Source organism: Trichomycterus rosablanca, chromosome 9 (assembly GCF_030014385.1).
Source record: "Trichomycterus rosablanca isolate fTriRos1 chromosome 9, fTriRos1.hap1, whole genome shotgun sequence".
NCBI classification, from domain to species: Eukaryota; Metazoa; Chordata; class Actinopteri; order Siluriformes; family Trichomycteridae; genus Trichomycterus; species Trichomycterus rosablanca.
This window is the reverse complement of record NC_085996.1, coordinates 2,707,778-2,727,934: the sequence shown is the minus strand read 5'-3', so window position 1 is coordinate 2,727,934 and position 20,157 is coordinate 2,707,778. Positions and strand designations below refer to the sequence as shown.

At 40.2% G+C, this 20,157-nt stretch overlaps 2 protein-coding genes across 6 annotated transcripts; both read right to left on the bottom strand.

Moving 5' to 3' along the window:
- Window positions 1–1,000: 1,000 nt before the first annotated feature.
- LOC134320305 (uncharacterized) lies at window positions 1,001–9,101 on the bottom strand. Of its 3 annotated transcripts, none has more exons than XR_010013673.1 (4): window positions 3,973–4,137; window positions 3,204–3,401; window positions 1,695–1,739; window positions 1,001–1,142 (listed from the first exon to the last, which is right to left on the bottom strand). XR_010013673.1 is itself a non-coding variant. In XM_063001664.1 (4 exons), the coding sequence occupies exons 1-4, from the start codon at window positions 8,947–8,949 to the stop codon at window positions 1,135–1,137; spliced, it is 636 nt and encodes a 211-aa protein (XP_062857734.1). In that variant the 5' UTR covers window positions 8,950–9,101; the 3' UTR covers window positions 1,001–1,134. The 3 variants fall into 3 exon arrangements, 2 of the variants coding, with proteins under 2 accessions (XP_062857734.1, XP_062857735.1); XM_063001664.1 differs by lacking the exon at window positions 3,973–4,137 and adding an exon at window positions 8,565–9,101; XM_063001665.1 differs by lacking the exons at window positions 1,695–1,739; window positions 3,973–4,137 and adding an exon at window positions 8,565–9,101.
- A 2,972-nt stretch (window positions 9,102–12,073) lies between these two features.
- On the bottom strand, window positions 12,074–17,106 carry LOC134320309 (dynein axonemal heavy chain 8-like). Of its 3 annotated transcripts, none has more exons than XR_010013679.1 (4): window positions 16,993–17,106; window positions 15,559–15,656; window positions 15,350–15,475; window positions 12,074–12,542 (listed from the first exon to the last, which is right to left on the bottom strand). XR_010013679.1 is itself a non-coding variant. In XM_063001670.1 (4 exons), exons 1-4 carry the CDS (start codon window positions 16,499–16,501, stop codon window positions 12,498–12,500), a joined length of 300 nt encoding a protein of 99 aa, XP_062857740.1. In that variant the 5' UTR covers window positions 16,502–16,623; the 3' UTR covers window positions 12,074–12,497. The 3 variants fall into 3 exon arrangements, 1 of the variants encoding a protein (XP_062857740.1); XR_010013680.1 differs by lacking the exon at window positions 16,993–17,106 and adding an exon at window positions 16,873–16,944; XM_063001670.1 differs by lacking the exon at window positions 16,993–17,106 and adding an exon at window positions 16,471–16,623.
- Between the last annotated feature and the right edge of the window lie 3,051 nt (window positions 17,107–20,157).

Genomic DNA, 20,157 nt, shown 5'->3' with positions numbered 1-20,157 from the left:
GCTGGTGTAATTCTCAAGTTATAGGCTAAATAATATGTAAAGTGATGACACTTAGCAGCAATAATTTTAATGTCAAATTTTCTGTGATAAACCTATTCTCTCTATGTGACTTCTTTATGAGGGGAATCTTTATTTTAAGCCCTGTTTCCATGTGGACCGCAGTCCGAGATGCAGAAAAGGGGTGGGGACCTGTTGACTGTAAGCAGTCATTTTCAGACAGCAGTTCTTCCCAGCCCCCAACATTTCTTTTCCAGGTAAAAACATGAATAAAATAACAGTAACATAACCTATTTTCAAGATTTTAGACTTTGTCACTTAATGAAAAGTCTCTAGTAGACTCAACATCAGTGATAAAATACTGAGGCAGAGTTGGATTGTTTGTTGTATGAATACAGAAAGTATTTTATAAAAAATGCAATGTATGATTTGTCATGCAGTTTAATGGGGATCAGCAAATTGTTTGCTAGACTGTGGGAAATTTATCAAGTTTTCATGGTCATTGCTTGGGGCAATGGATTCCCATATGTGTATCACTGTAATGACACTGGAAAGAAGTAATATCCTCAGATCATTAACATTGTTAGCAAAAATTTACTGCAGCATCCACTTACAAAACACAAAAATATATAACCCTCGCCATATAACGTCATATTAGTTATTCAGGTTATACTTATTTATCCATCTGTCTCCCTGTGCAACTTGCTGTCAGTTCTGTTAGGTCTTCACACATCTTCATACTTTACACATTTATACTTTCCACCATGCTGCCCTGCATATTTATTGTATTAAGATGCACTGTCTTTTATAATTACACTGCACTCATTAATTTTGTACTTTACTTTGTACCCTTTCACTAGATAGCATGCTGCACCAAAACCCTGGCAGAATGTCATTCTGCTCCACTATACACCACATTACCACGTTATTATGAATACCTACATTTTAATTATGCTCACTGGCCAGTAAATTGGGCTTCAACAATCCAAGGCATGATAAAACATTATTTTTATGCAACCTTTATTTAAAAATAAATAAATAAATAAAAATTCACATATGAGAAAGAACATTGTCCCAGCAACAAAATGTTGATTGTCACGTTTGAGGGTCTGAGCATACTTTTCTTTTGTCCTCTCCTCAGGCGACTGTTGACAAAACAGGAAAGTGTTTTTATAACACAAACACATAATTCTCATTTCAAGGTAATTCATTGCTTCTAATAAAACCCTGTGATAGTCCTGCGAGAATTTAAATCATATTAATGACATTTAAAACAAGACTGGACAGTTCTGTGAAAAATATAAAACAAACATATGCTGTACATATATATTAATAGACACGTGGAACAAAAAAAAACCTGAAAATGATTGCATCAAAAATAACTGATGTTCTTTTACATAGATGCCGAAGCTGCCAGTTTGTAACAAGGATGATGTCATAAAACTCATCCAAGCTGCTAGGGATACAATTGTCAGAGCACAGTGTATTGCCCACCCCTCTGAAAAGGTGTGGACAGAACTTAGTGAACAGCTTGGTGGAAAAATGACTCCTAAAAGCTTGTACACATTGGTCAAGATGGATCGACACAACATTTGGCAAAGCCTAGGTATAGGTATTCAGGTAAATGTGGACAGTGACAGCTCTGATTCTGATAAACATTCCACACAAAAGACAAATAACATCAACTTTGAACTTACCATCCCCTTTCAAGAGTGGACTGACATCTGGCAAGAAGAAGCAGTCTACAAGAACAGAGCTGCACAGTCAAATGAAAGAACTTACACCATCTTGAAACGTGGCACATGGTCTAATGTCCTAAATGAAAAGATCTGGAACATGACCAAATTAGCCTGCACACTTAGTTTTAAAAGAGCAAAAGTGTACCCACAGAGTGCATCTAAGTGCATTGACATTGCTGGCCACTGTACTGAATGCAATGCAAAATTGTGCATTTCCAGTGATAGTCTACCAGAGGTGAGCACACCAGCAGTGCTAAAATGCAGTATTGATAACATTGATGAAAGTCTTCATACTGGAAAGGCAAAACGCATGCTATCTGGAGAGAAAAGACTGCAGGTCTCTAAAGAACTCTGGGAGAATAAAAAACTGCCACATGTGTGGCGAGCCGCAGAGGCTTACAAAATAATGGCACTCGGTGACCCAGAGCCTAGCCACCTACCAAGCCTGAATACATTAAGAAAAGCAAAACAAGAGAGAGGGGATAAGGAGGTAGGACACAAAGACCCTATCCTTTCCCTTCATCTGATAAAATACAGTGTGCCTCATAGGGGCAGTATTCATGACATCAGCCTTGACAAATTTTTTTGCCATTATTGGACCCCCTCTCAACTACTAGTCTACAAAACATTAGTAAAGACTCAAGGTTCAAGTGTAAGTTTTGATGCTACAGGTACAGTAGTCAAAAGGCTCACTAGACCAACAGAAACATCAGGACATATATTTTTGTATCAAGGAGTTCTGTCCTCACATGGAGATACTTCTGTTCATATCCCAGTGGTGCAAATGCTGTCTGAGCGGCATGACATTAACGCCATATCAAACTGGCTCTCCGAATGGCTAAGAGCAGGAGCATCTGTACCAAAAGAAATTGTTTCTGATTTCTCCCTTGCATTGCTGGGTGGTCTTGTTAAGGCCTTTACTCCTTACTCTGATTTGAAGACCTATATAAATGAGTGTTTTGGTGTACTAAACAGCTGGAAGTCAACAAAACTGCCTCCTTGCTTCATCAGAGTAGATGTTGCACACTGCATAAAGATGATTAGTCAATGGGAATGTCTCCATAAGAAAGCAAGGCGGGTTAAAGATTTTTATCTAAGAGCCATGGCACAGCTTCTTCAGTCTGTGACAATCCAGGATGCAAGGCAGCTCATACACTCTATTGCAATTGTTGCACTGAGTGAATCTGAGGGTAATGACAAAAAGGGCATGCCTGTCATCTCAGAGATATGCAAAACAAATCTGAAAAAAAGAATTGCTGATGGATATGATCCATTCACATGCACTGATGACAGTGGACACAGTGAAGACTCAGGAGCCTGTGACAGAATGTACCACTGATGTTAAGAAGTGGGTGATTGACATCTGCGAGGAAAGCAAGATTCTGGCTGTTCACGACGGTGATCGGGATAATTTACATTTTCTTCCAGAATTTATTCCCCATCTAATAAGACTAGGTTCTTATCTACCTCTCTGGACAGGTGTAATGGTTCCACTTTTCAAAAGTGACAGCATCACAGCAAGCTCTGCCCATGCTGAAGCTGAATTCAAAAATTTGAAGTATGGCCTCTTCAAACATGAAAGTTTGCCAATTCGAGTAGACCGCTTCATCACTCGACACCTTGGGTTCATTGAAGGGACCATGAGACTTTCTTCAGCAGCCACATCTGCAAATAATGAGAAAACAATATCAAAGTCAAATGAATGTGGACATCCTACAAACATGAAAGATCAGTTGATTCAGGAGAACAAACAGCAGTCTACAGAAGACTTAATGGAACAGGAGTCTCCGATTGAAAATTGGAGAGGCCTTGGTCTGCCATTGAAAAAGAGAAAATCATCATACCTTGTACACTGTCCAGAGTGGCTACATGTTGATTTATCTCTTAAAAAACAAAGAACCCAAATTGGTGTTTTAAAAAATGGCAATTACTCTGCAAAACAGCCCATTAAAGTAGACAAAACACTTGTGAGCGTGATCAACACCTGTGCCTTTGACTCCTTTTGCCAGTGTCTCTGCTGTGCCTTCTGTGACAGTGAAAATTTTAGCTCCTATGTAACTGAACAGCAAGACAATGTTGAAATGTTCAATTTGGTTAAGACCACAACCATAAGAGGAGTACAACAGGGTGTGTACAAACAGAGGGCAAAATTGTTGTTAGACATATTTGACTCTGTTCAACTTAAGTCAGGTGTGGAGCAAGTAAATGCAGAATGCAACATTGCTCACATTATCACCTCAACAATGAAGCATACGCCAAGTGTCACAAGCAAAAGTCAGTGCTCCTCTCCATACTGCAGCCGTAGTTTGGTACGCTCAAGAGAAATTCCTCTGATTCCAGTCAATGTCGATATTTTAAATACAGAAGGAATGAGAGGGCTTCAGGCTGCACTTGAAGCAGGTCTGAGATTGCAGCCATCAAAATGTCTTCAGCCACTGAAGTCTCCTGAAAAGTGTCCAGACAGTTTAAAAACAGAACACCCATCAGCACTGAAATGAGATGGTTTTGGTGCAATTTGGGCTCTGATGGGGGGTTGGTGACGTCACGGGTGTAATATTTATAGCTTCATAACTTGAGAATTACACCAGCACAAATATTTCTTTTAGCAGCACAAACCAGCACAAACGAATGAGGTGGTTTTGGTGCAATTTGGGCTCTGATGGGGGGTTGGTGACGTCACGGGTGTAATATTTATAGCTTTATAACTTGAGAATTAAACCAGCACAAATATTTCTTTTAGCAGCACAAACCAGCACAAACGAATGAGATGGTTTTGGTGCAATTTGGGCTCTGATGGGGGGCTGGTGACGTCACGGGTGTAATATTTATAGCTTCATAACTTGAGAATTAAACCAGCACAAATATTTCTTTTAGCAGCACAAACCAGCACAAACGAATGAGGTGGTTTTGGTGCAATTTGGGCTCTGATGGGGGGCTGGTGACGTCACGGGTGTAATATTTATAGCTTCATAACTTGAGAATTAAACCAGCACAAATATTTCTTTTAGCAGCACAAACCAGCACAAACGAATGAGGTGGTTTTGGTGCAATTTGGGCTCTGATGGGGGGCTGGTGACGTCACGGGTGTAATATTTATAGCTTTATAACTTGAGAATTACACCAGCACAAATATTTCTTTTAGCAGCACAAACCAGCACAAACGAATGAGGTGGTTTTGGTGCAATTTGGGCTCTGATGGGGGGCTGAGTGACGTCACGGGTGTAATATTTATAGCTTTATAACTTGAGAATTAAACCAGCACAAATATTTCTTTTAGCAGCACAAACCAGCACAAACGAATGAGATGGTTTTGGTGCAATTTGGGCTCTGATGGGGGGTTGGTGACGTCACGGGTGTAATATTTATAGCTTTATAACTTGAGAATTACACCAGCACAAATATTTCTTTTAGCAGCACAAACCAGCACAAACGAATGAGGTGGTTTTGGTGCAATTTGGGCTCTGATGGGGGGTTGGTGACGTCACGGGTGTAATATTTATAGCTTTATAACTTGAGAATTACACCAGCACAAATATTTCTTTTAGCAGCACAAACCAGCACAAACGAATGAGGTGGTTTTGGTGCAATTTGGGCTCTGATGGGGGGTTGGTGACGTCACGGGTGTAATATTTATAGCTTTATAACTTGAGAATTACACCAGCACAAATATTTCTTTTAGCAGCACAAACCAGCACAAACGAATGAGGTGGTTTTGGTGCAATTTGGGCTCTGATGGGGGGCTGAGTGACGTCACGGGTGTAATATTTATAGCTTTATAACTTGAGAATTACACCAGCACAAATATTTCTTTTAGCAGCACAAACCAGCACAAACGAATGAGGTGGTTTTGGTGCAATTTGGGCTCTGATGGGGGGCTGGTGACGTCACGGGTGTAATATTTATAGCTTTATAACTTGAGAATTACACCAGCACAAATATTTCTTTTAGCAGCACAAACCAGCACAAACGAATGAGATGGTTTTGGTGCAATTTGGGCTCTGATGGGGGGCTGAGTGACGTCACGGGTGTAATATTTATAGCTTTATAACTTGAGAATTAAACCAGCACAAATATTTCTTTTAGCAGCACAAACCAGCACAAACGAATGAGGTGGTTTTGGTGCAATTTGGGCTCTGATGGGGGGCTGAGTGACGTCACGGGTGTAATATTTATAGCTTTATAACTTGAGAATTAAACCAGCACAAATATTTCTTTTAGCAGCACAAACCAGCACAAACGAATGAGGTGGTTTTGGTGCAATTTGGGCTCTGATGGGGGGTTGGTGACGTCACGGGTGTAATATTTATAGCTTTATAACTTGAGAATTAAACCAGCACAAATATTTCTTTTAGCAGCACAAACCAGCACAAACGAATGAGGTGGTTTTGGTGCAATTTGGGCTCTGATGGGGGGTTGGTGACGTCACGGGTGTAATATTTATAGCTTTATAACTTGAGAATTAAACCAGCACAAATATTTCTTTTAGCAGCACAAACCAGCACAAACGAATGAGGTGGTTTTGGTGCAATTTGGGCTCTGATGGGGGGTTGGTGACGTCACGGGTGTAATATTTATAGCTTTATAACTTGAGAATTAAACCAGCACAAATATTTCTTTTAGCAGCACAAACCAGCACAAACGAATGAGGTGGTTTTGGTGCAATTTGGGCTCTGATGGGGGGTTGGTGACGTCACGGGTGTAATATTTATAGCTTTATAACTTGAGAATTAAACCAGCACAAATATTTCTTTTAGCAGCACAAACCAGCACAAACGAATGAGGTGGTTTTGGTGCAATTTGGGCTCTGATGGGGGGTTGGTGACGTCACGGGTGTAATATTTATAGCTTTATAACTTGAGAATTAAACCAGCACAAATATTTCTTTTAGCAGCACAAACCAGCACAAACGAATGAGGTGGTTTTGGTGCAATTTGGGCTCTGATGGGGGGTTGGTGACGTCACGGGTGTAATATTTATAGCTTTATAACTTGAGAATTAAACCAGCACAAATATTTCTTTTAGCAGCACAAACCAGCACAAACGAATGAGGTGGTTTTGGTGCAATTTGGGCTCTGATGGGGGGCTGAGTGACGTCACGGGTGTAATATTTATAGCTTTATAACTTGAGAATTAAACCAGCACAAATATTTCTTTTAGCAGCACAAACCAGCACAAACGAATGAGGTGGTTTTGGTGCAATTTGGGCTCTGATGGGGGGCTGAGTGACGTCACGGGTGTAATATTTATAGCTTTATAACTTGAGAATTAAACCAGCACAAATATTTCTTTTAGCAGCACAAACCAGCACAAACGAATGAGGTGGTTTTGGTGCAATTTGGGCTCTGATGGGGGGTTGGTGACGTCACGGGTGTAATATTTATAGCTTTATAACTTGAGAATTAAACCAGCACAAATATTTCTTTTAGCAGCACAAACCAGCACAAACGAATGAGGTGGTTTTGGTGCAATTTGGGCTCTGATGGGGGGTTGGTGACGTCACGGGTGTAATATTTATAGCTTTATAACTTGAGAATTAAACCAGCACAAATATTTCTTTTAGCAGCACAAACCAGCACAAACGAATGAGGTGGTTTTGGTGCAATTTGGGCTCTGATGGGGGGCTGAGTGACGTCACGGGTGTAATATTTATAGCTTTATAACTTGAGAATTAAACCAGCACAAATATTTCTTTTAGCAGCACAAACCAGCACAAACGAATGAGGTGGTTTTGGTGCAATTTGGGCTCTGATGGGGGGCTGAGTGACGTCACGGGTGTAATATTTATAGCTTTATAACTTGAGAATTAAACCAGCACAAATATTTCTTTTAGCAGCACAAACCAGCACAAACGAATGAGGTGGTTTTGGTGCAATTTGGGCTCTGATGGGGGGTTGGTGACGTCACGGGTGTAATATTTATAGCTTTATAACTTGAGAATTAAACCAGCACAAATATTTCTTTTAGCAGCACAAACCAGCACAAACGAATGAGGTGGTTTTGGTGCAATTTGGGCTCTGATGGGGGGTTGGTGACGTCACGGGTGTAATATTTATAGCTTTATAACTTGAGAATTAAACCAGCACAAATATTTCTTTTAGCAGCACAAACCAGCACAAACGAATGAGGTGGTTTTGGTGCAATTTGGGCTCTGATGGGGGGCTGAGTGACGTCACAGGTAATAAAATATAATGCTTAATTTCTCTAAAACGGTGCCAGCACAAACGATGATTCCTACGGCACAAACCAGCACAAACGCAGCACAAACGAATCATAATATTTATATTCCATTTTTGACCACATGGGGGGCCAGCTTCACGGAGGTTTTAAATGTAGCTTATGAAAAATGAAAGCTATGAAGTAATGAATATTGCATATCACTGGTGCTTAGACAGTTTAGGAGGTAAAGTTGTCTAACAATTTTGGCTTTACAGGGTGGCAGATGTTCAGGACCAGGATTGGACTGCCCAATTCTGCAATATCATTTGCATCATGTTTATACAGTGTATGTAAACTTCTGGTTTCAACTGTATATATATATACAGGCCCCCTTACCCCAGTCCAAACTCCTTCTAGACTCCTCAAGGGCCCTCCCCGACTTGGGACCCTGGTAACTTTCATTTTGGATTACTTGTTCAGTTCAGCAGTAGAGAGTATTTATGAACAGTACAGTACAGTAAAATAAGTTATGAAGAAGCTTTTGGTTCTTTTTGGCTGTTTAAGTAACGTTACATTAAGCTGCGTTAAGCTTTTTACAATATGTTATCCAGTATGTAACGTTAAACACTACTGCACTACAAAAAGACATTATACTGAGTTGAATGCACTCACAAGGTTCCTCGTCTGCATCTTCATTAAGACCAGTGGCAGTAGATGTCGTCTGGTTTACCCGAACTAGCTTTCGTCTCTTCTTTTGGGGTGGTCTGTCGTAACCCAAATACAGCTCCGGATCAGGATGCATTTCTGTTGGCTTCTTTTCAACGAAGTGAAATGAGCAAACATATATCCTCTTTGGAGGATATTTCAGTTTTAAAGCTGCAAGCCACGCTAGTTTCCTTTCCTTCTTTGTTGGCATGGAATGTAACGCATAGGGCGCAGCGCACGGACAGTGTTTATAAATCAGCTGGTGTTCAAAGCACGAACTTTCCAACAACAACTTAAATTTTTTTGAGTTGTTGTGGCACCCGAGAGCGGCACACGTCGAGCCCGAGCTCATATTTGAACCATGCGGTCCTTACCCAAAGTAATACATTGTTCTCTTTAGAAATGTTGTTGTTACTACTACAGCAGATCTAACGCGACCGGAAACGAAAAACCGGCAAACGGAAATAGGGAGGTGTCATGGCAGCCCCCATAGTGTTGCCAGGAAAATCGTGGATAAAACGGGTTCATTGCAAAATCGTGAAATGAAAATAAATACCGAACGGTCTAAGTAATAATTTATCTAAATTAATATCAAACAGGACTTACTAACTAGCTCAGAGCCAGGGTCGATTCAGTAGTAACTGTCATTAACGTTAGCTTACCTTTTAACGGACTTACCTTAACTTTACCTTTCAAAATAGCGTTTTAAAAATGAATTTCCCTCGAATTTTTGGCTAATATTTCAGTTTCATTTCGATTTCAAATATAAAAGTTATAAATGTTTGGATAGAAAATTACCGATAAGAGAAGCTCCCTCTGGCAGAAAACCGTTATTTGTTATTTATGTATACATTTTAATTTTAACCGTCGAGTCTCGTGAGAAGAAATGGTCGCGTCCCAAACCGCACACTGCTGTAGTGTGTAAAAACACCATAGATACCATGTTATTGTGCACTCGTTAGGCATCCTATATATTAAACCTGTATGAGGTTCGTAACGCAGCCAGGAATCCGCATATGTTTGGTATAAAACCAGAATGCACTTACAAAATCATTAAAACGATTATGATAGGTCGCTCATTAATAATAACCTGGACACATATGCAGAAATGTATAGATTGATAAATTAACTGTTGAAAATCGTGTTCTTTCATCCAGGAAAAAGAACAAATACAAATTAGTCAAATAAAGCAATTTATTAAGAATCAAATACATAGATTGGTAAAAGTATATTCTGAGCTCAGGAGACTTTGCACATACACCAACCGCTGATGTATCGAGAAGCCACGACTTACTTAACGCGTTCCCACGCCTTATTAACGCGTGGCCACGACTTACTTAACGCGTTCCCACGCCTTATTAACGCGTGGCCACGACTTACTTAACGCGTTCCCACGCCTTATTAACGCGTGGCCACGACTTACTTAACGCGTTCCCACGCCTTATTAACGCGTGGCCACGACTTACTTAACGCGGTCCCACGCCTTAATAACGCTTGGCCACGACTTACTTAACGCGTTCCCACGCCTTAATAACGTGTGGCCACGACTTAGTAACGCGTTCCCACGCCTTATTAACGCGTGGCCACGACTTACTTAACGCGTTCCCACGCCTTAATAACGTGTGGCCACGACTTAGTAACGCGTTCCCACGCCTTATTAACGCGTGGCCACGACTTACTTAACGCGTTCCCACGCCTTAATAACGTGTGGCCACGACTTACTTAACGCGTTCCCACGCCTTAATAAAGCATGGCCACGACTTAGTAACGCGTTCCCACGCCTTAATAACGCGTGGCCACGACTTACTTAACGCGGTCCCACGCCTTAATAACGCGTGGCCACGACTTACTTAACGCGTTCCCACGCCTTAATAACGCGTGGCCACGACTTACTTAACGCGTTCCCACGCCTTAATAACGCGTGGCCACGACTTACTTAACGCGGTCCCACGCCTTATTAACGCGTGGCCACGACTTACTTAACGCGTTCCCCCGCCTTAATAACGCGTGGCCACGACTTACTTAACGCGTTCCCACACCTTATTAACGCGTGGCCACGACTTAGTAACGTGTGGCCACGACTTACATACGCGTTCCCACGCCTTATTAACGCGTGGCCACGACTTACTTAACGCGTTCCCCCGCCTTAATAACGCATGGCCACGACTTAGTAACGCGTTCCCACGCCTTAATAACGTGTGGCCACGACTTAGTAGGGAGTGGGAATGTACAAGGGTCTCCGTTCCGTAAATCGGATATATGCTGTAGGGGAATTCACGTACATGGTCATCCAAGGAAGGTAAGCCTGGCTTTATAATACTTATACAGTTTCACCCAAAACAAGTTATAATTTTTCACATATCTGCGTTAGGAAGGGAAATTCAAACGTTGTTACAAGATTTCACCGGGTTATGAGCTAAACGGCATCGCTAAGGAAGCAGGATTTGCTTTCACAGCATTCTTAGCCTTGGACCCTTGACAGCATGAATCCACCTTCACTCCAATAACAGAGCAGTACGCTAGCATTTTCTGACACCAAGTTCTAGGGAGGCCGAACGCTCGCCAAGGCCACAGGTTAGCCATGTAGGCTTAGAGAATAGAATACTCAAAGAGGTTGATTGACACCATCAGTGTGGTACCGCAGTACAGTCAGCTTGCGGATAGCGATTCAGATTTCATGGTCTACGCAAACAAGGAAAGTGAAGTGAAATATAAGCGTATTTTTAACTTTGGTTGGTGATTTTAATACAAATGACATCCAAATCTATGAAAATGTGTTTGCTTTAGCACACTTTGATTTGTGAAATCTTTCACAAATACAGTTTGGTGTATTTAAATGATTTATACAGTTCTGCTCACATTTTCACGTGTAATAACACAGCAGTTCAGCTTTTGGGACAATATAGAACATTCATTAAAATTTGATAACTGATCATGTGAAGAGATAAAAGCAGACACATATTTTTTGTCTATCAGTCCTTTGTTAATATATTAAAAAGATGAATATTTGGAGGGTTTGACTCTAAAACGCTTTTTTACACCAACAATAGAAATTATATATCACTTGTTTTGGGCATTATCTAATTTTCCACAAACATAGTTTTTTTTTTTTTTTTTTTTATAAAGTGCTGCTCACTTCTTTTGTAATACTACAGTAGTTCAGCTTTTAGGGCAAAAAAAGAACATTGTGCATAAAGCAGACACAAAATAACTTTTTGAAATATTTTGAAATTTTATTAACTTTAACAGTATAAAAGCAGACACAAATGAACTTTCTGTTAATTTGTTAATTTGTGTCTGCTTCTATCTCTATACATGACCAGTTATCAAAGTTATATAAATGAATGTTCTATATTTGCCCCAAAAGCTGAACTGCTGTGTTATTACACATGGAAATGTGGCAGAACTGCATAAATCATTTAAATTCAGGTATATATACCAGGTATAACGAAATTAAGGTGCAATAGTCTCTAGTGTTATAAGCAATACATTTAAAGAAGACTAGAATTTACAAAATACCAATATTTGCATTTACAAAATTAACAGAATTTACATTAACAATAATGACAATAACACAATAACCAGGCAGGTGCACAGACATTTTTGGGGGCAGGTGCTCAAGCCAAAAAAAAGGGCACCCATCGACAAAATTATTAATAAAAAAAATAAAAATAAAAAAACACAATAGGATATTTAACTTACATATTTATTTTTGTTAACACAATCAATACACATCTAATCAAATAACTCAAATTATCAAATTGCATAAATAAATGAAAAAAAGGCAAAAACAAGGTCATATTGTGGCTCTTCTTAATAACCAAACAACTGAAACTGATACATCTCCCTCATTTGCTTTACTGGTAGATGGTGTACTCCAGGATAAAAGCTTGCTGTAGTTCATTTTCTTTCTGCTTTTGTAGCCTTTCTTTTCTTGGCATTATGCTGCAAAATTTGTAAATGAGATAAATCAAGGTCGTGCATAATAATCAAGAGTGACTTACTGAATCTCCATAAAGGGGAGAACTCAGTATACATCATTTTACTGTTTTCTGACAGAGTTGAAGCATTACACTAATAATATACCATTACTAGTATCAATTTACCTCACCAGACTGTCATGTAGCTCAACTTAAGACCTAACCTTTGATTTTAAATCAGAAACCCACTTTGGGTAGTTAATGTTAACAATGGGCCTATTATTATGCCAATAAAATCAAATAGACAGCTAAATAACATTTTTCTATTTATTCATCATTTTTATATGCTGTTCTACATCATAGAGCATTATATTTAGCCTTCTACATATATTAGTTTGTAATGTTAATTACCTAGCAAAATTATTCCTCATTTGTAAACCTCAACTGTTGAAGTATAAATGCTTGCATGAAAATAACTCCTTGACTAAAGGTGACTTTTCCTACACAGCGTTTTGGCCAGGATGCTGTAATTATAAAATATTGTATGTTTGTACCTATTTGCAACACTTTACTGTGAGAGCTACATGACATTCTCCTGCAAAATGTTTGTGCTCATGCTTTTTTTGTCTTCAGGCTTTCACATCAAAATAAGTCAGATTTTAAATGAAACAAAACTAGTGAACTTGTAATTTGTAAAACAGTAAAACTGTCTTTAAATTCTCTTTCTGTCTGTCTGTCTGTCTGTCTGCTGCAGTTTGTCCCCCTGCCCCTTCATTAAACATGACAAACATCAGTAAACAGCTGGACAAGGCTTTGAAATCACGTATTTCATGACCCCTGAGTACAGGTTATGCGTTATGCATGGATGCTCTTTGTATGAAACACTGTCACTATCTGTCTGTCTGATGCTGCGGGTCAGAGGAGAAGTGTGTAGCAGCGGTTTGGCCTGGCGCTCAGCACTGCATGAGTGCTAACCGGAGGAGGAGGAGGGAGGGGCAAGGCGGGGATCTGATCGGGGCAGAATTCTCACAAGAACTCAAATAAATGCCCGTCCGATATCAAAACACTTTTGGGGGGAATTGATGACAGAGAGGGTCATTTTTATTTTTAAATATTGATGAATGTAGAAAAAAAATTGGGCTCCAGAAAGGGCACTTTTCTCATCTAGGGCAAAAAGGCAGGTGCTTGAGCACCACTAGGGGTCTATCTGTGCACGTGCCTGACAAAAACAATAACACAAACTGTTTTTGTGAAAGTTTCACAAATCCAGCTGTGCTAAAGCAAACACGTTTTCATAGATTTGGATGTCATTTGTATTGAAAATCTCCAGCCAAGGTAAAAAAAAAGAAAACGCTTATATTTACCACGGTCTTATATTTCACTTAATTTTTCAGTCCCTTAAAAGGATAATTATAGGTGGTGCTGTTCATGGCTGGATTACTGACCGGGTCAGTGGGGCCAGCGCCCAGGGGCCCTTGAGGTCAGGGGGCCCCAGGGGGGCCCTGGCCCAAAACATTTTGCGATGCCTATCAACATTTATGATACAATATATTTTTATTTCCGAGGGCCCTCCATTTTAAGGATCCTCTGACTATTAGGGACTTTGACCCCAGGGCCTCTTGGGGGCCCTAGCCATGCTTTTGGGGCCCCTAGCCATGCTTTTGGGGGCCCTAGCCATGCTTTTTGGCCCCTTATGAAAATGGATGAGGCGTTGTGGCACTGCTCTGACGTCGACTTCTGGCTATTAGGGGTCTTAGGAAAGAGGGGGGCATATTTTTAGAGGGCCCTGGTTATGAGAGCCCCTACCAGGGGGCCCTAGAGAAGAGCAGGGCATACCATTAAAGGGCCCTTGATCACGAGGCCCCAGCCCTTGACTTCCATAGAAGTCGTTTACCATGGCTCCTTGACTTTCTAGGGACCTACAAATTGCCAGGCAAGCTACCAGATTTCATAACAGACGTTTTGTTGCAAATATGCGATTCAGGCCCTTACTTAATGTTTCTGAATTTATATTGTTTCAAAATTATTATGTTCAATTTCTCTTAAGCGCAGAGACACAAATTAATTTAGCAATTATTTAAATTTAAGACAAGCAATTTCAAGCAGTTTGAATGCATACACACACTTAACTGAGCTATTTGATGTTCTTTTCATGCCTGACAATATGTCCAACAGTGAGCTCACTTTAAAGGCTAACTCACTCGCTGCAGCATATCCTTCAGATCTGAACATGAGCCTGGCAGATGAATTGATACAATACAAATCATTCATAACAGAAAAAGAAAAATGTCCTAGTGAAATGCTCAAAACCATGATCAATTTGAATTTACAGTCAACCTTTCCAAATGTCTACATAGCACTTAGACTTTTTTTGACTGTGCCTATCACAAATTGTCAAGGGGAGCGTTCATTCTCCAAACTGGCTCGTATTAAGAATGAACTCAGGATTAGGATGCGCCAAAACCGCCTGAACTCACTGTCACTTCTGGCCATTGAATCAGATTTGGTCAGACAGCTTAATTTTGATGAATTAGTGGATGACTGTGCAAGAAAGAAGAGTAGAAAGAAACTTATATAAAATAGATTCTTGTGTTAGGGTTAGCTATTGACAGGTTGAGTAATGTATTAATTTATTTATGTTTTTTTTTTGGGGGGGCTGGGCAACTCTTTGCCCAGGGGCCCAGACTATCCTAAGTCCGTCCTTGGTGCTGTTACTATTTTTGTAACAAAAAAAATCGAAATCGTAATCGACAATCGGGTATAATTTTAAAATAATCGAGATTTTTTTTTTTGCAAAATCGCCCAGCCCTATAAATCTGCTGTAAAACTTACTGATGGGGCATCAAGAATTAAATCTTCAACCGCCGAAACTTCCAGGCCAAGCACAACAGCCAGGACTTCAAATATGTAGTGGTGTGCTGGCATCAGACTAGCCTTCCTCTCCTGTCTGTATCTGGCCTACAGGTTAACAAAGTCCTGCTGGTCAGCTTCACGTCTACAGAACAGGTCTTTCATTATGGTTTAATGTAAATTCATCTCACCTGTTTCTCCATTGTGGATTTGTGAATGGCCTGCATGCTGACAACAGATTGGTGAGACCTGCCTGGCCTTTGTTTTACAGACTCTGATGGGTTCATTTCTATCAAAAGCACAAGTGCATTAAATCCATATAGAGTTATGTGATATTTAAAGCTGCCATATAAAATGAATCAGTCACATCACTTCCTGTAACAGGACAAACACTGATGTGACATGAACTTTAAAGGATCGTCAGTGTTTTTTTAATGTTTTTTGTTTTGTACTACTGTATTTATGTGTCACCACAATGGATCTGGATGCTCTTCCTGAGGCGACCCTCCCTACTTAATAGTACACAGACAAATGCCCAACCTCCCCAATTTAGAATGTGTGTGTACTGTACAGTTTAGATTAGCCATTCCACCTTCTGCATGTTTTGGATGGTGCTATCAAACCACAGTACACAGTAGAAAACCATGTGGACTTGGGGAGAACGTGCAAAATTTCTCATAGTCAGCAGCCGGAGGGGCGATTCGAATCCAGGCCCTCGGAGTTCATGTTGCTAGGCCACATCTACTCGATCTGCTGCGCACCCGTGCACTGTAGTTAGTTACATAACAGATTTGTCGATACCCAGGTCCTTTTTGTGTGGAGTTTGCATGTTCTCTTGCATGTCCATGTGGGTTTCCTCCAGGAACACTGGTTTCCTCCCACAGTACAAAGACGTGCCAAGTTAACTGGAGAAACAAAATTGTCCTTGTGTAACGAGTCAATACCGTTTCTGTCATGAATGTCAGGGGTTTTCAACCTTTTTAGGCATGCGCCCCCCTTCGTGTGCCTGGCGAGCCTTGCGCCCCCTCAACCCCCCCTCCCCCTCCTCCCCTTGTTGGAGCGCGAAAGCGTGTGCTAAGCCCTGCCGCCGCCGCCACGCCCACCTTCCCTGGATGACGCACGTCTCGGACACATCCTCCGTCAGTCTCGTGTGCCACTGTTGAAATCCTGATGAATAGATAGGTTTGAACTCGTTCTGAAGGAGTCAGTAAGTAAAAGAATCGATTCAGTGGGACCTGCTCCGAGAATTCATAGAGGAATCGATTCATTTACACATTGACTAAAACGAACCGACTCACCAAAAATAATCATTTGTAAATCATTTGAAACCGTTAACCGGTATAAAACGGGTTCATTGCAAAATCATGAAATGAAAATAAATACCGAACGGTCTAAGTAATAATTTATCTAAATTAATATTAAACAGGACTTACTAACTAGCTCAGAGCCAGGGTCGATTCAGTAGTAACTGTCATTAAGGTTAGCTTACCTTTTAACGGACTTACCTTAACTTTACCTTTCAAAATAGCGTTTTAAAAATGAATTTCACTCGAATTTTTGGCTAATATTTCAGTTTCATTTCGATTTCAAATATAAAAGTTATAAATGTTTGGATAGAAAATTACCGATAAGAGAAGCTCCCTCTGGCAGAAAACCGTTATTTGTTATTTATGTATACATTTTAATTTTAACCGTCGAGTCTCGTGAGAAGAAATGGTCGCGTCCCAAACCGCACACTGCTGTAGTGTGTAAAAAACCCCATATATACCATGTTATTGTGCACTCGTTAGGCATCCTATATATTAAACCTGTATGAGGTTCGTAACGCAGCCAGGAATCCGCATATGTTTGGTATCCACGATTTTCCTGAACTTTGACCTTTCCCGTGATTCGTAGCTGAAGCCGGTTTTTGACTTCCGGTTACAGTGTTTACGTTCTGAACGACAGAAGTAGTGGTCATTCGTAACTGGGTTTTTTTAACAAACATGACCAAAAGCACTCGGTGGTTGAATAGTAAGTGTAGAGCGACTGTCTATTTATGCATTTTGTTAGACGAGTGCACTGTGTACCCTTATCCTGATTTTTTTTTTGCCATGGTGACGGTGGACGCTGGCGCATTTGGCTGCCGCTACCATTACTGTATTTTACCGTATTTTATTGTATTTTTGTATTTTTATCGTGTTTTTCTGTCATTTTCATCTTTTTATACACTCCTGTAATCACTACCGCTCCTGTTGATTGATGACTATGGAGTGTGTTGGGTTATTTTAAAAGATGCGGGCACTGGTACGTTTGGCTACTGCAGCTCTATCTTCATAATTCTCTTTGAGGATGCTACAGTGACTCTCGTTTTCTACCTATCTGCTGTCAGCGTTTCACAATAGGAACTTTTTACCTGGACTTAAATTTTCTGGTGTGCCCTGCCTTGTGGTCTGGTCCTGTACACCGCTTCCACGAGTAGCAGCTACAGCTGATCTCCACACACACACACGATGTTAAGGTATTCTGTCAATCAACTGAGGAAACTCAACAACTACACTACTCCATCGTGTTCATCAGCAATAAAACAACTTGGACTTTTACGCCGGCGCCGCTACATTCATAGGAGCTCCCGGAGAAGGTTTGTTTACTCCCAGTCCGATTCCAGTCCCAGCGCGATTCCATCTATCTGGTCAGCTGTGCGCTCCGTCTCAACACTACATGCGGAGCGGGATAGAAAACGTGGAGTGGACTTCAATACTCTTCGACGGATTCCCTCAGCTAATGAAACCTCGTTGGCTCCCCCTGTGAATATGTGCTTAATTAATGCACGCTCAGTGGGGAATAAGGCCCACGTGTTAAATGACTTATTTATTAGGACCAATTTGGCCTTTCTGTTTGTAACTGAAACCTGGCAACGAAATATGGATTTTGTGCACCTAAATGAACTTTGCCCGCTGGACTGTTCTTTTATTGGGACCCCCCGATTGTCTGGTCGCGGTGGAGGTCTTGCGGTGTTTTGGAAAAATCAATATAATTGTCAGTTAGTAAGTATTGAAGAGTTTACTACTTTTGAACTGCAATTCATAAAAGTTGGAGGGCTTAAGCCATTTTACTGTGCTTTAATATATCGACCTCCTGGTCCAGCTGGTGAGTTTTTATCTGAGTTTACTGATTTTTTAACCTCAGTTATTAAGCTGAACAATGTTCTACTGGTTGGAGATTTTAATCTGCATATTGATGATGCCTCAGATTGCGTAGCTACAGAATTTATTAATATTACAGAGTCTCTTCATTTTAAAGAGTTTGTTTCGGGTCCCACTCATTTGGGTGGTCATACTTTAGACCTGGTTTTCTCTCTGGGGTTAGATATCGATCATATCTGGTGTGAAGATCTTTTGATTAGTGATCATAAATGTGTCTTTTTTAACCTGTCTGGAAATGTTGAACATTTTTGTCCTAAAAAGATGACACATTCTCGCATCATAACTCAGAAATCGATTGATCAATTTCTAACTCATTATGGTTGTGATTTCGAGATGGATTGCAGTAATGCTAAGTTTTTAATGCAGTCTTTTAATAATCATTGTTCTTCAATACTGGATAAAGTAGCTCCGGTAAAGGCCAGGTCTAGAGCCATTCATAACAGTGTTCCGTGGATGACTAATGAGGTCCGCTCCTTAAGACGGAAGTGCCGAAGTTATGAACGATTATGGAAGTCTACTGGGTTGGAAGTACACCGCCTTTACTTAAAAGATCTTCGTCTTTCTTTTAATGATTTAGTAAAAGATGCTCGTTCTGCTTATTTTGCAAATCTAATTTTATCATCCAAGAAAAATCCTAAGATTTTGTTTGATACAATTAATACCATTGTTTCGCCACCAGTTACAACATTGTCATGTGTTTCTGTTGAGGTCTGCAACAGATTTCTTTCTTTTTTTGTTGATAGAGTAATGGCTATTAGATCTAATATTCAGACGAGGTTGTATCTGTCCAATATTGGTCCTCCAGGTCTTTTTACTGTTTTGGATTCTTTCCAACCTATCGATTTAGGTGAGTTGTTGGATGTTGCTGGGTAATTAAAGCCATCAACAAGCACCTTAGATGTGATGCCTTTTTCATTATTTTTAAGAGTTTTACCAAGTATAGGCCCCGCATTGTTAAATATAATCAATTCTTCACTGGCAACAGGGTGTGTACCTTCTTATTTTAAACATGCTATTGTTCAGCCCTTAATGAAGAAACCCAATTTAGATCCTGCAGAGCTTAAAAATTTTAGACCCATATCTAAACTCCCATTTTTATCAAAAATGTTAGAGAAAGTGGTAGCTAACCAGCTCACTGCTTTTCTAGAGAAATATAATATTTTTGATAAGTATCAGTCAGGATTTCGAAAGGGACACTCAACGGAGACCGCTCTTTTGAGGGTTTCCAATGATTTGTTAATGTCTTCTGATGCAGGTGAATGTTCTGTTTTGGTTTTGCTTGACCTTAGCTCTGCGTTTGATACTGTAGATCATCAAATTTTGCTAGATAGGTTACATGACTGGGTGGGCTTATCGGGCATAGCGCTAGATTGGTTTAAATCATATCTGACTGAGAGAAGTTTTGCTGTATCTATTGGAGATTTTGGGTCAGTTTCTGTTCCACTACTTTGTGGTGTTCCACAAGGATCAGTTTTGGGGCCACTGTTATTTTCTTTGTATATGTTGCCTCTGGGACAGATTATTAATAGTTTTGATATTACTTATCACTTATTTGCTGATGATATCCAATTATATTTTTCATTTAAACCTAATGAGTTGCATAAT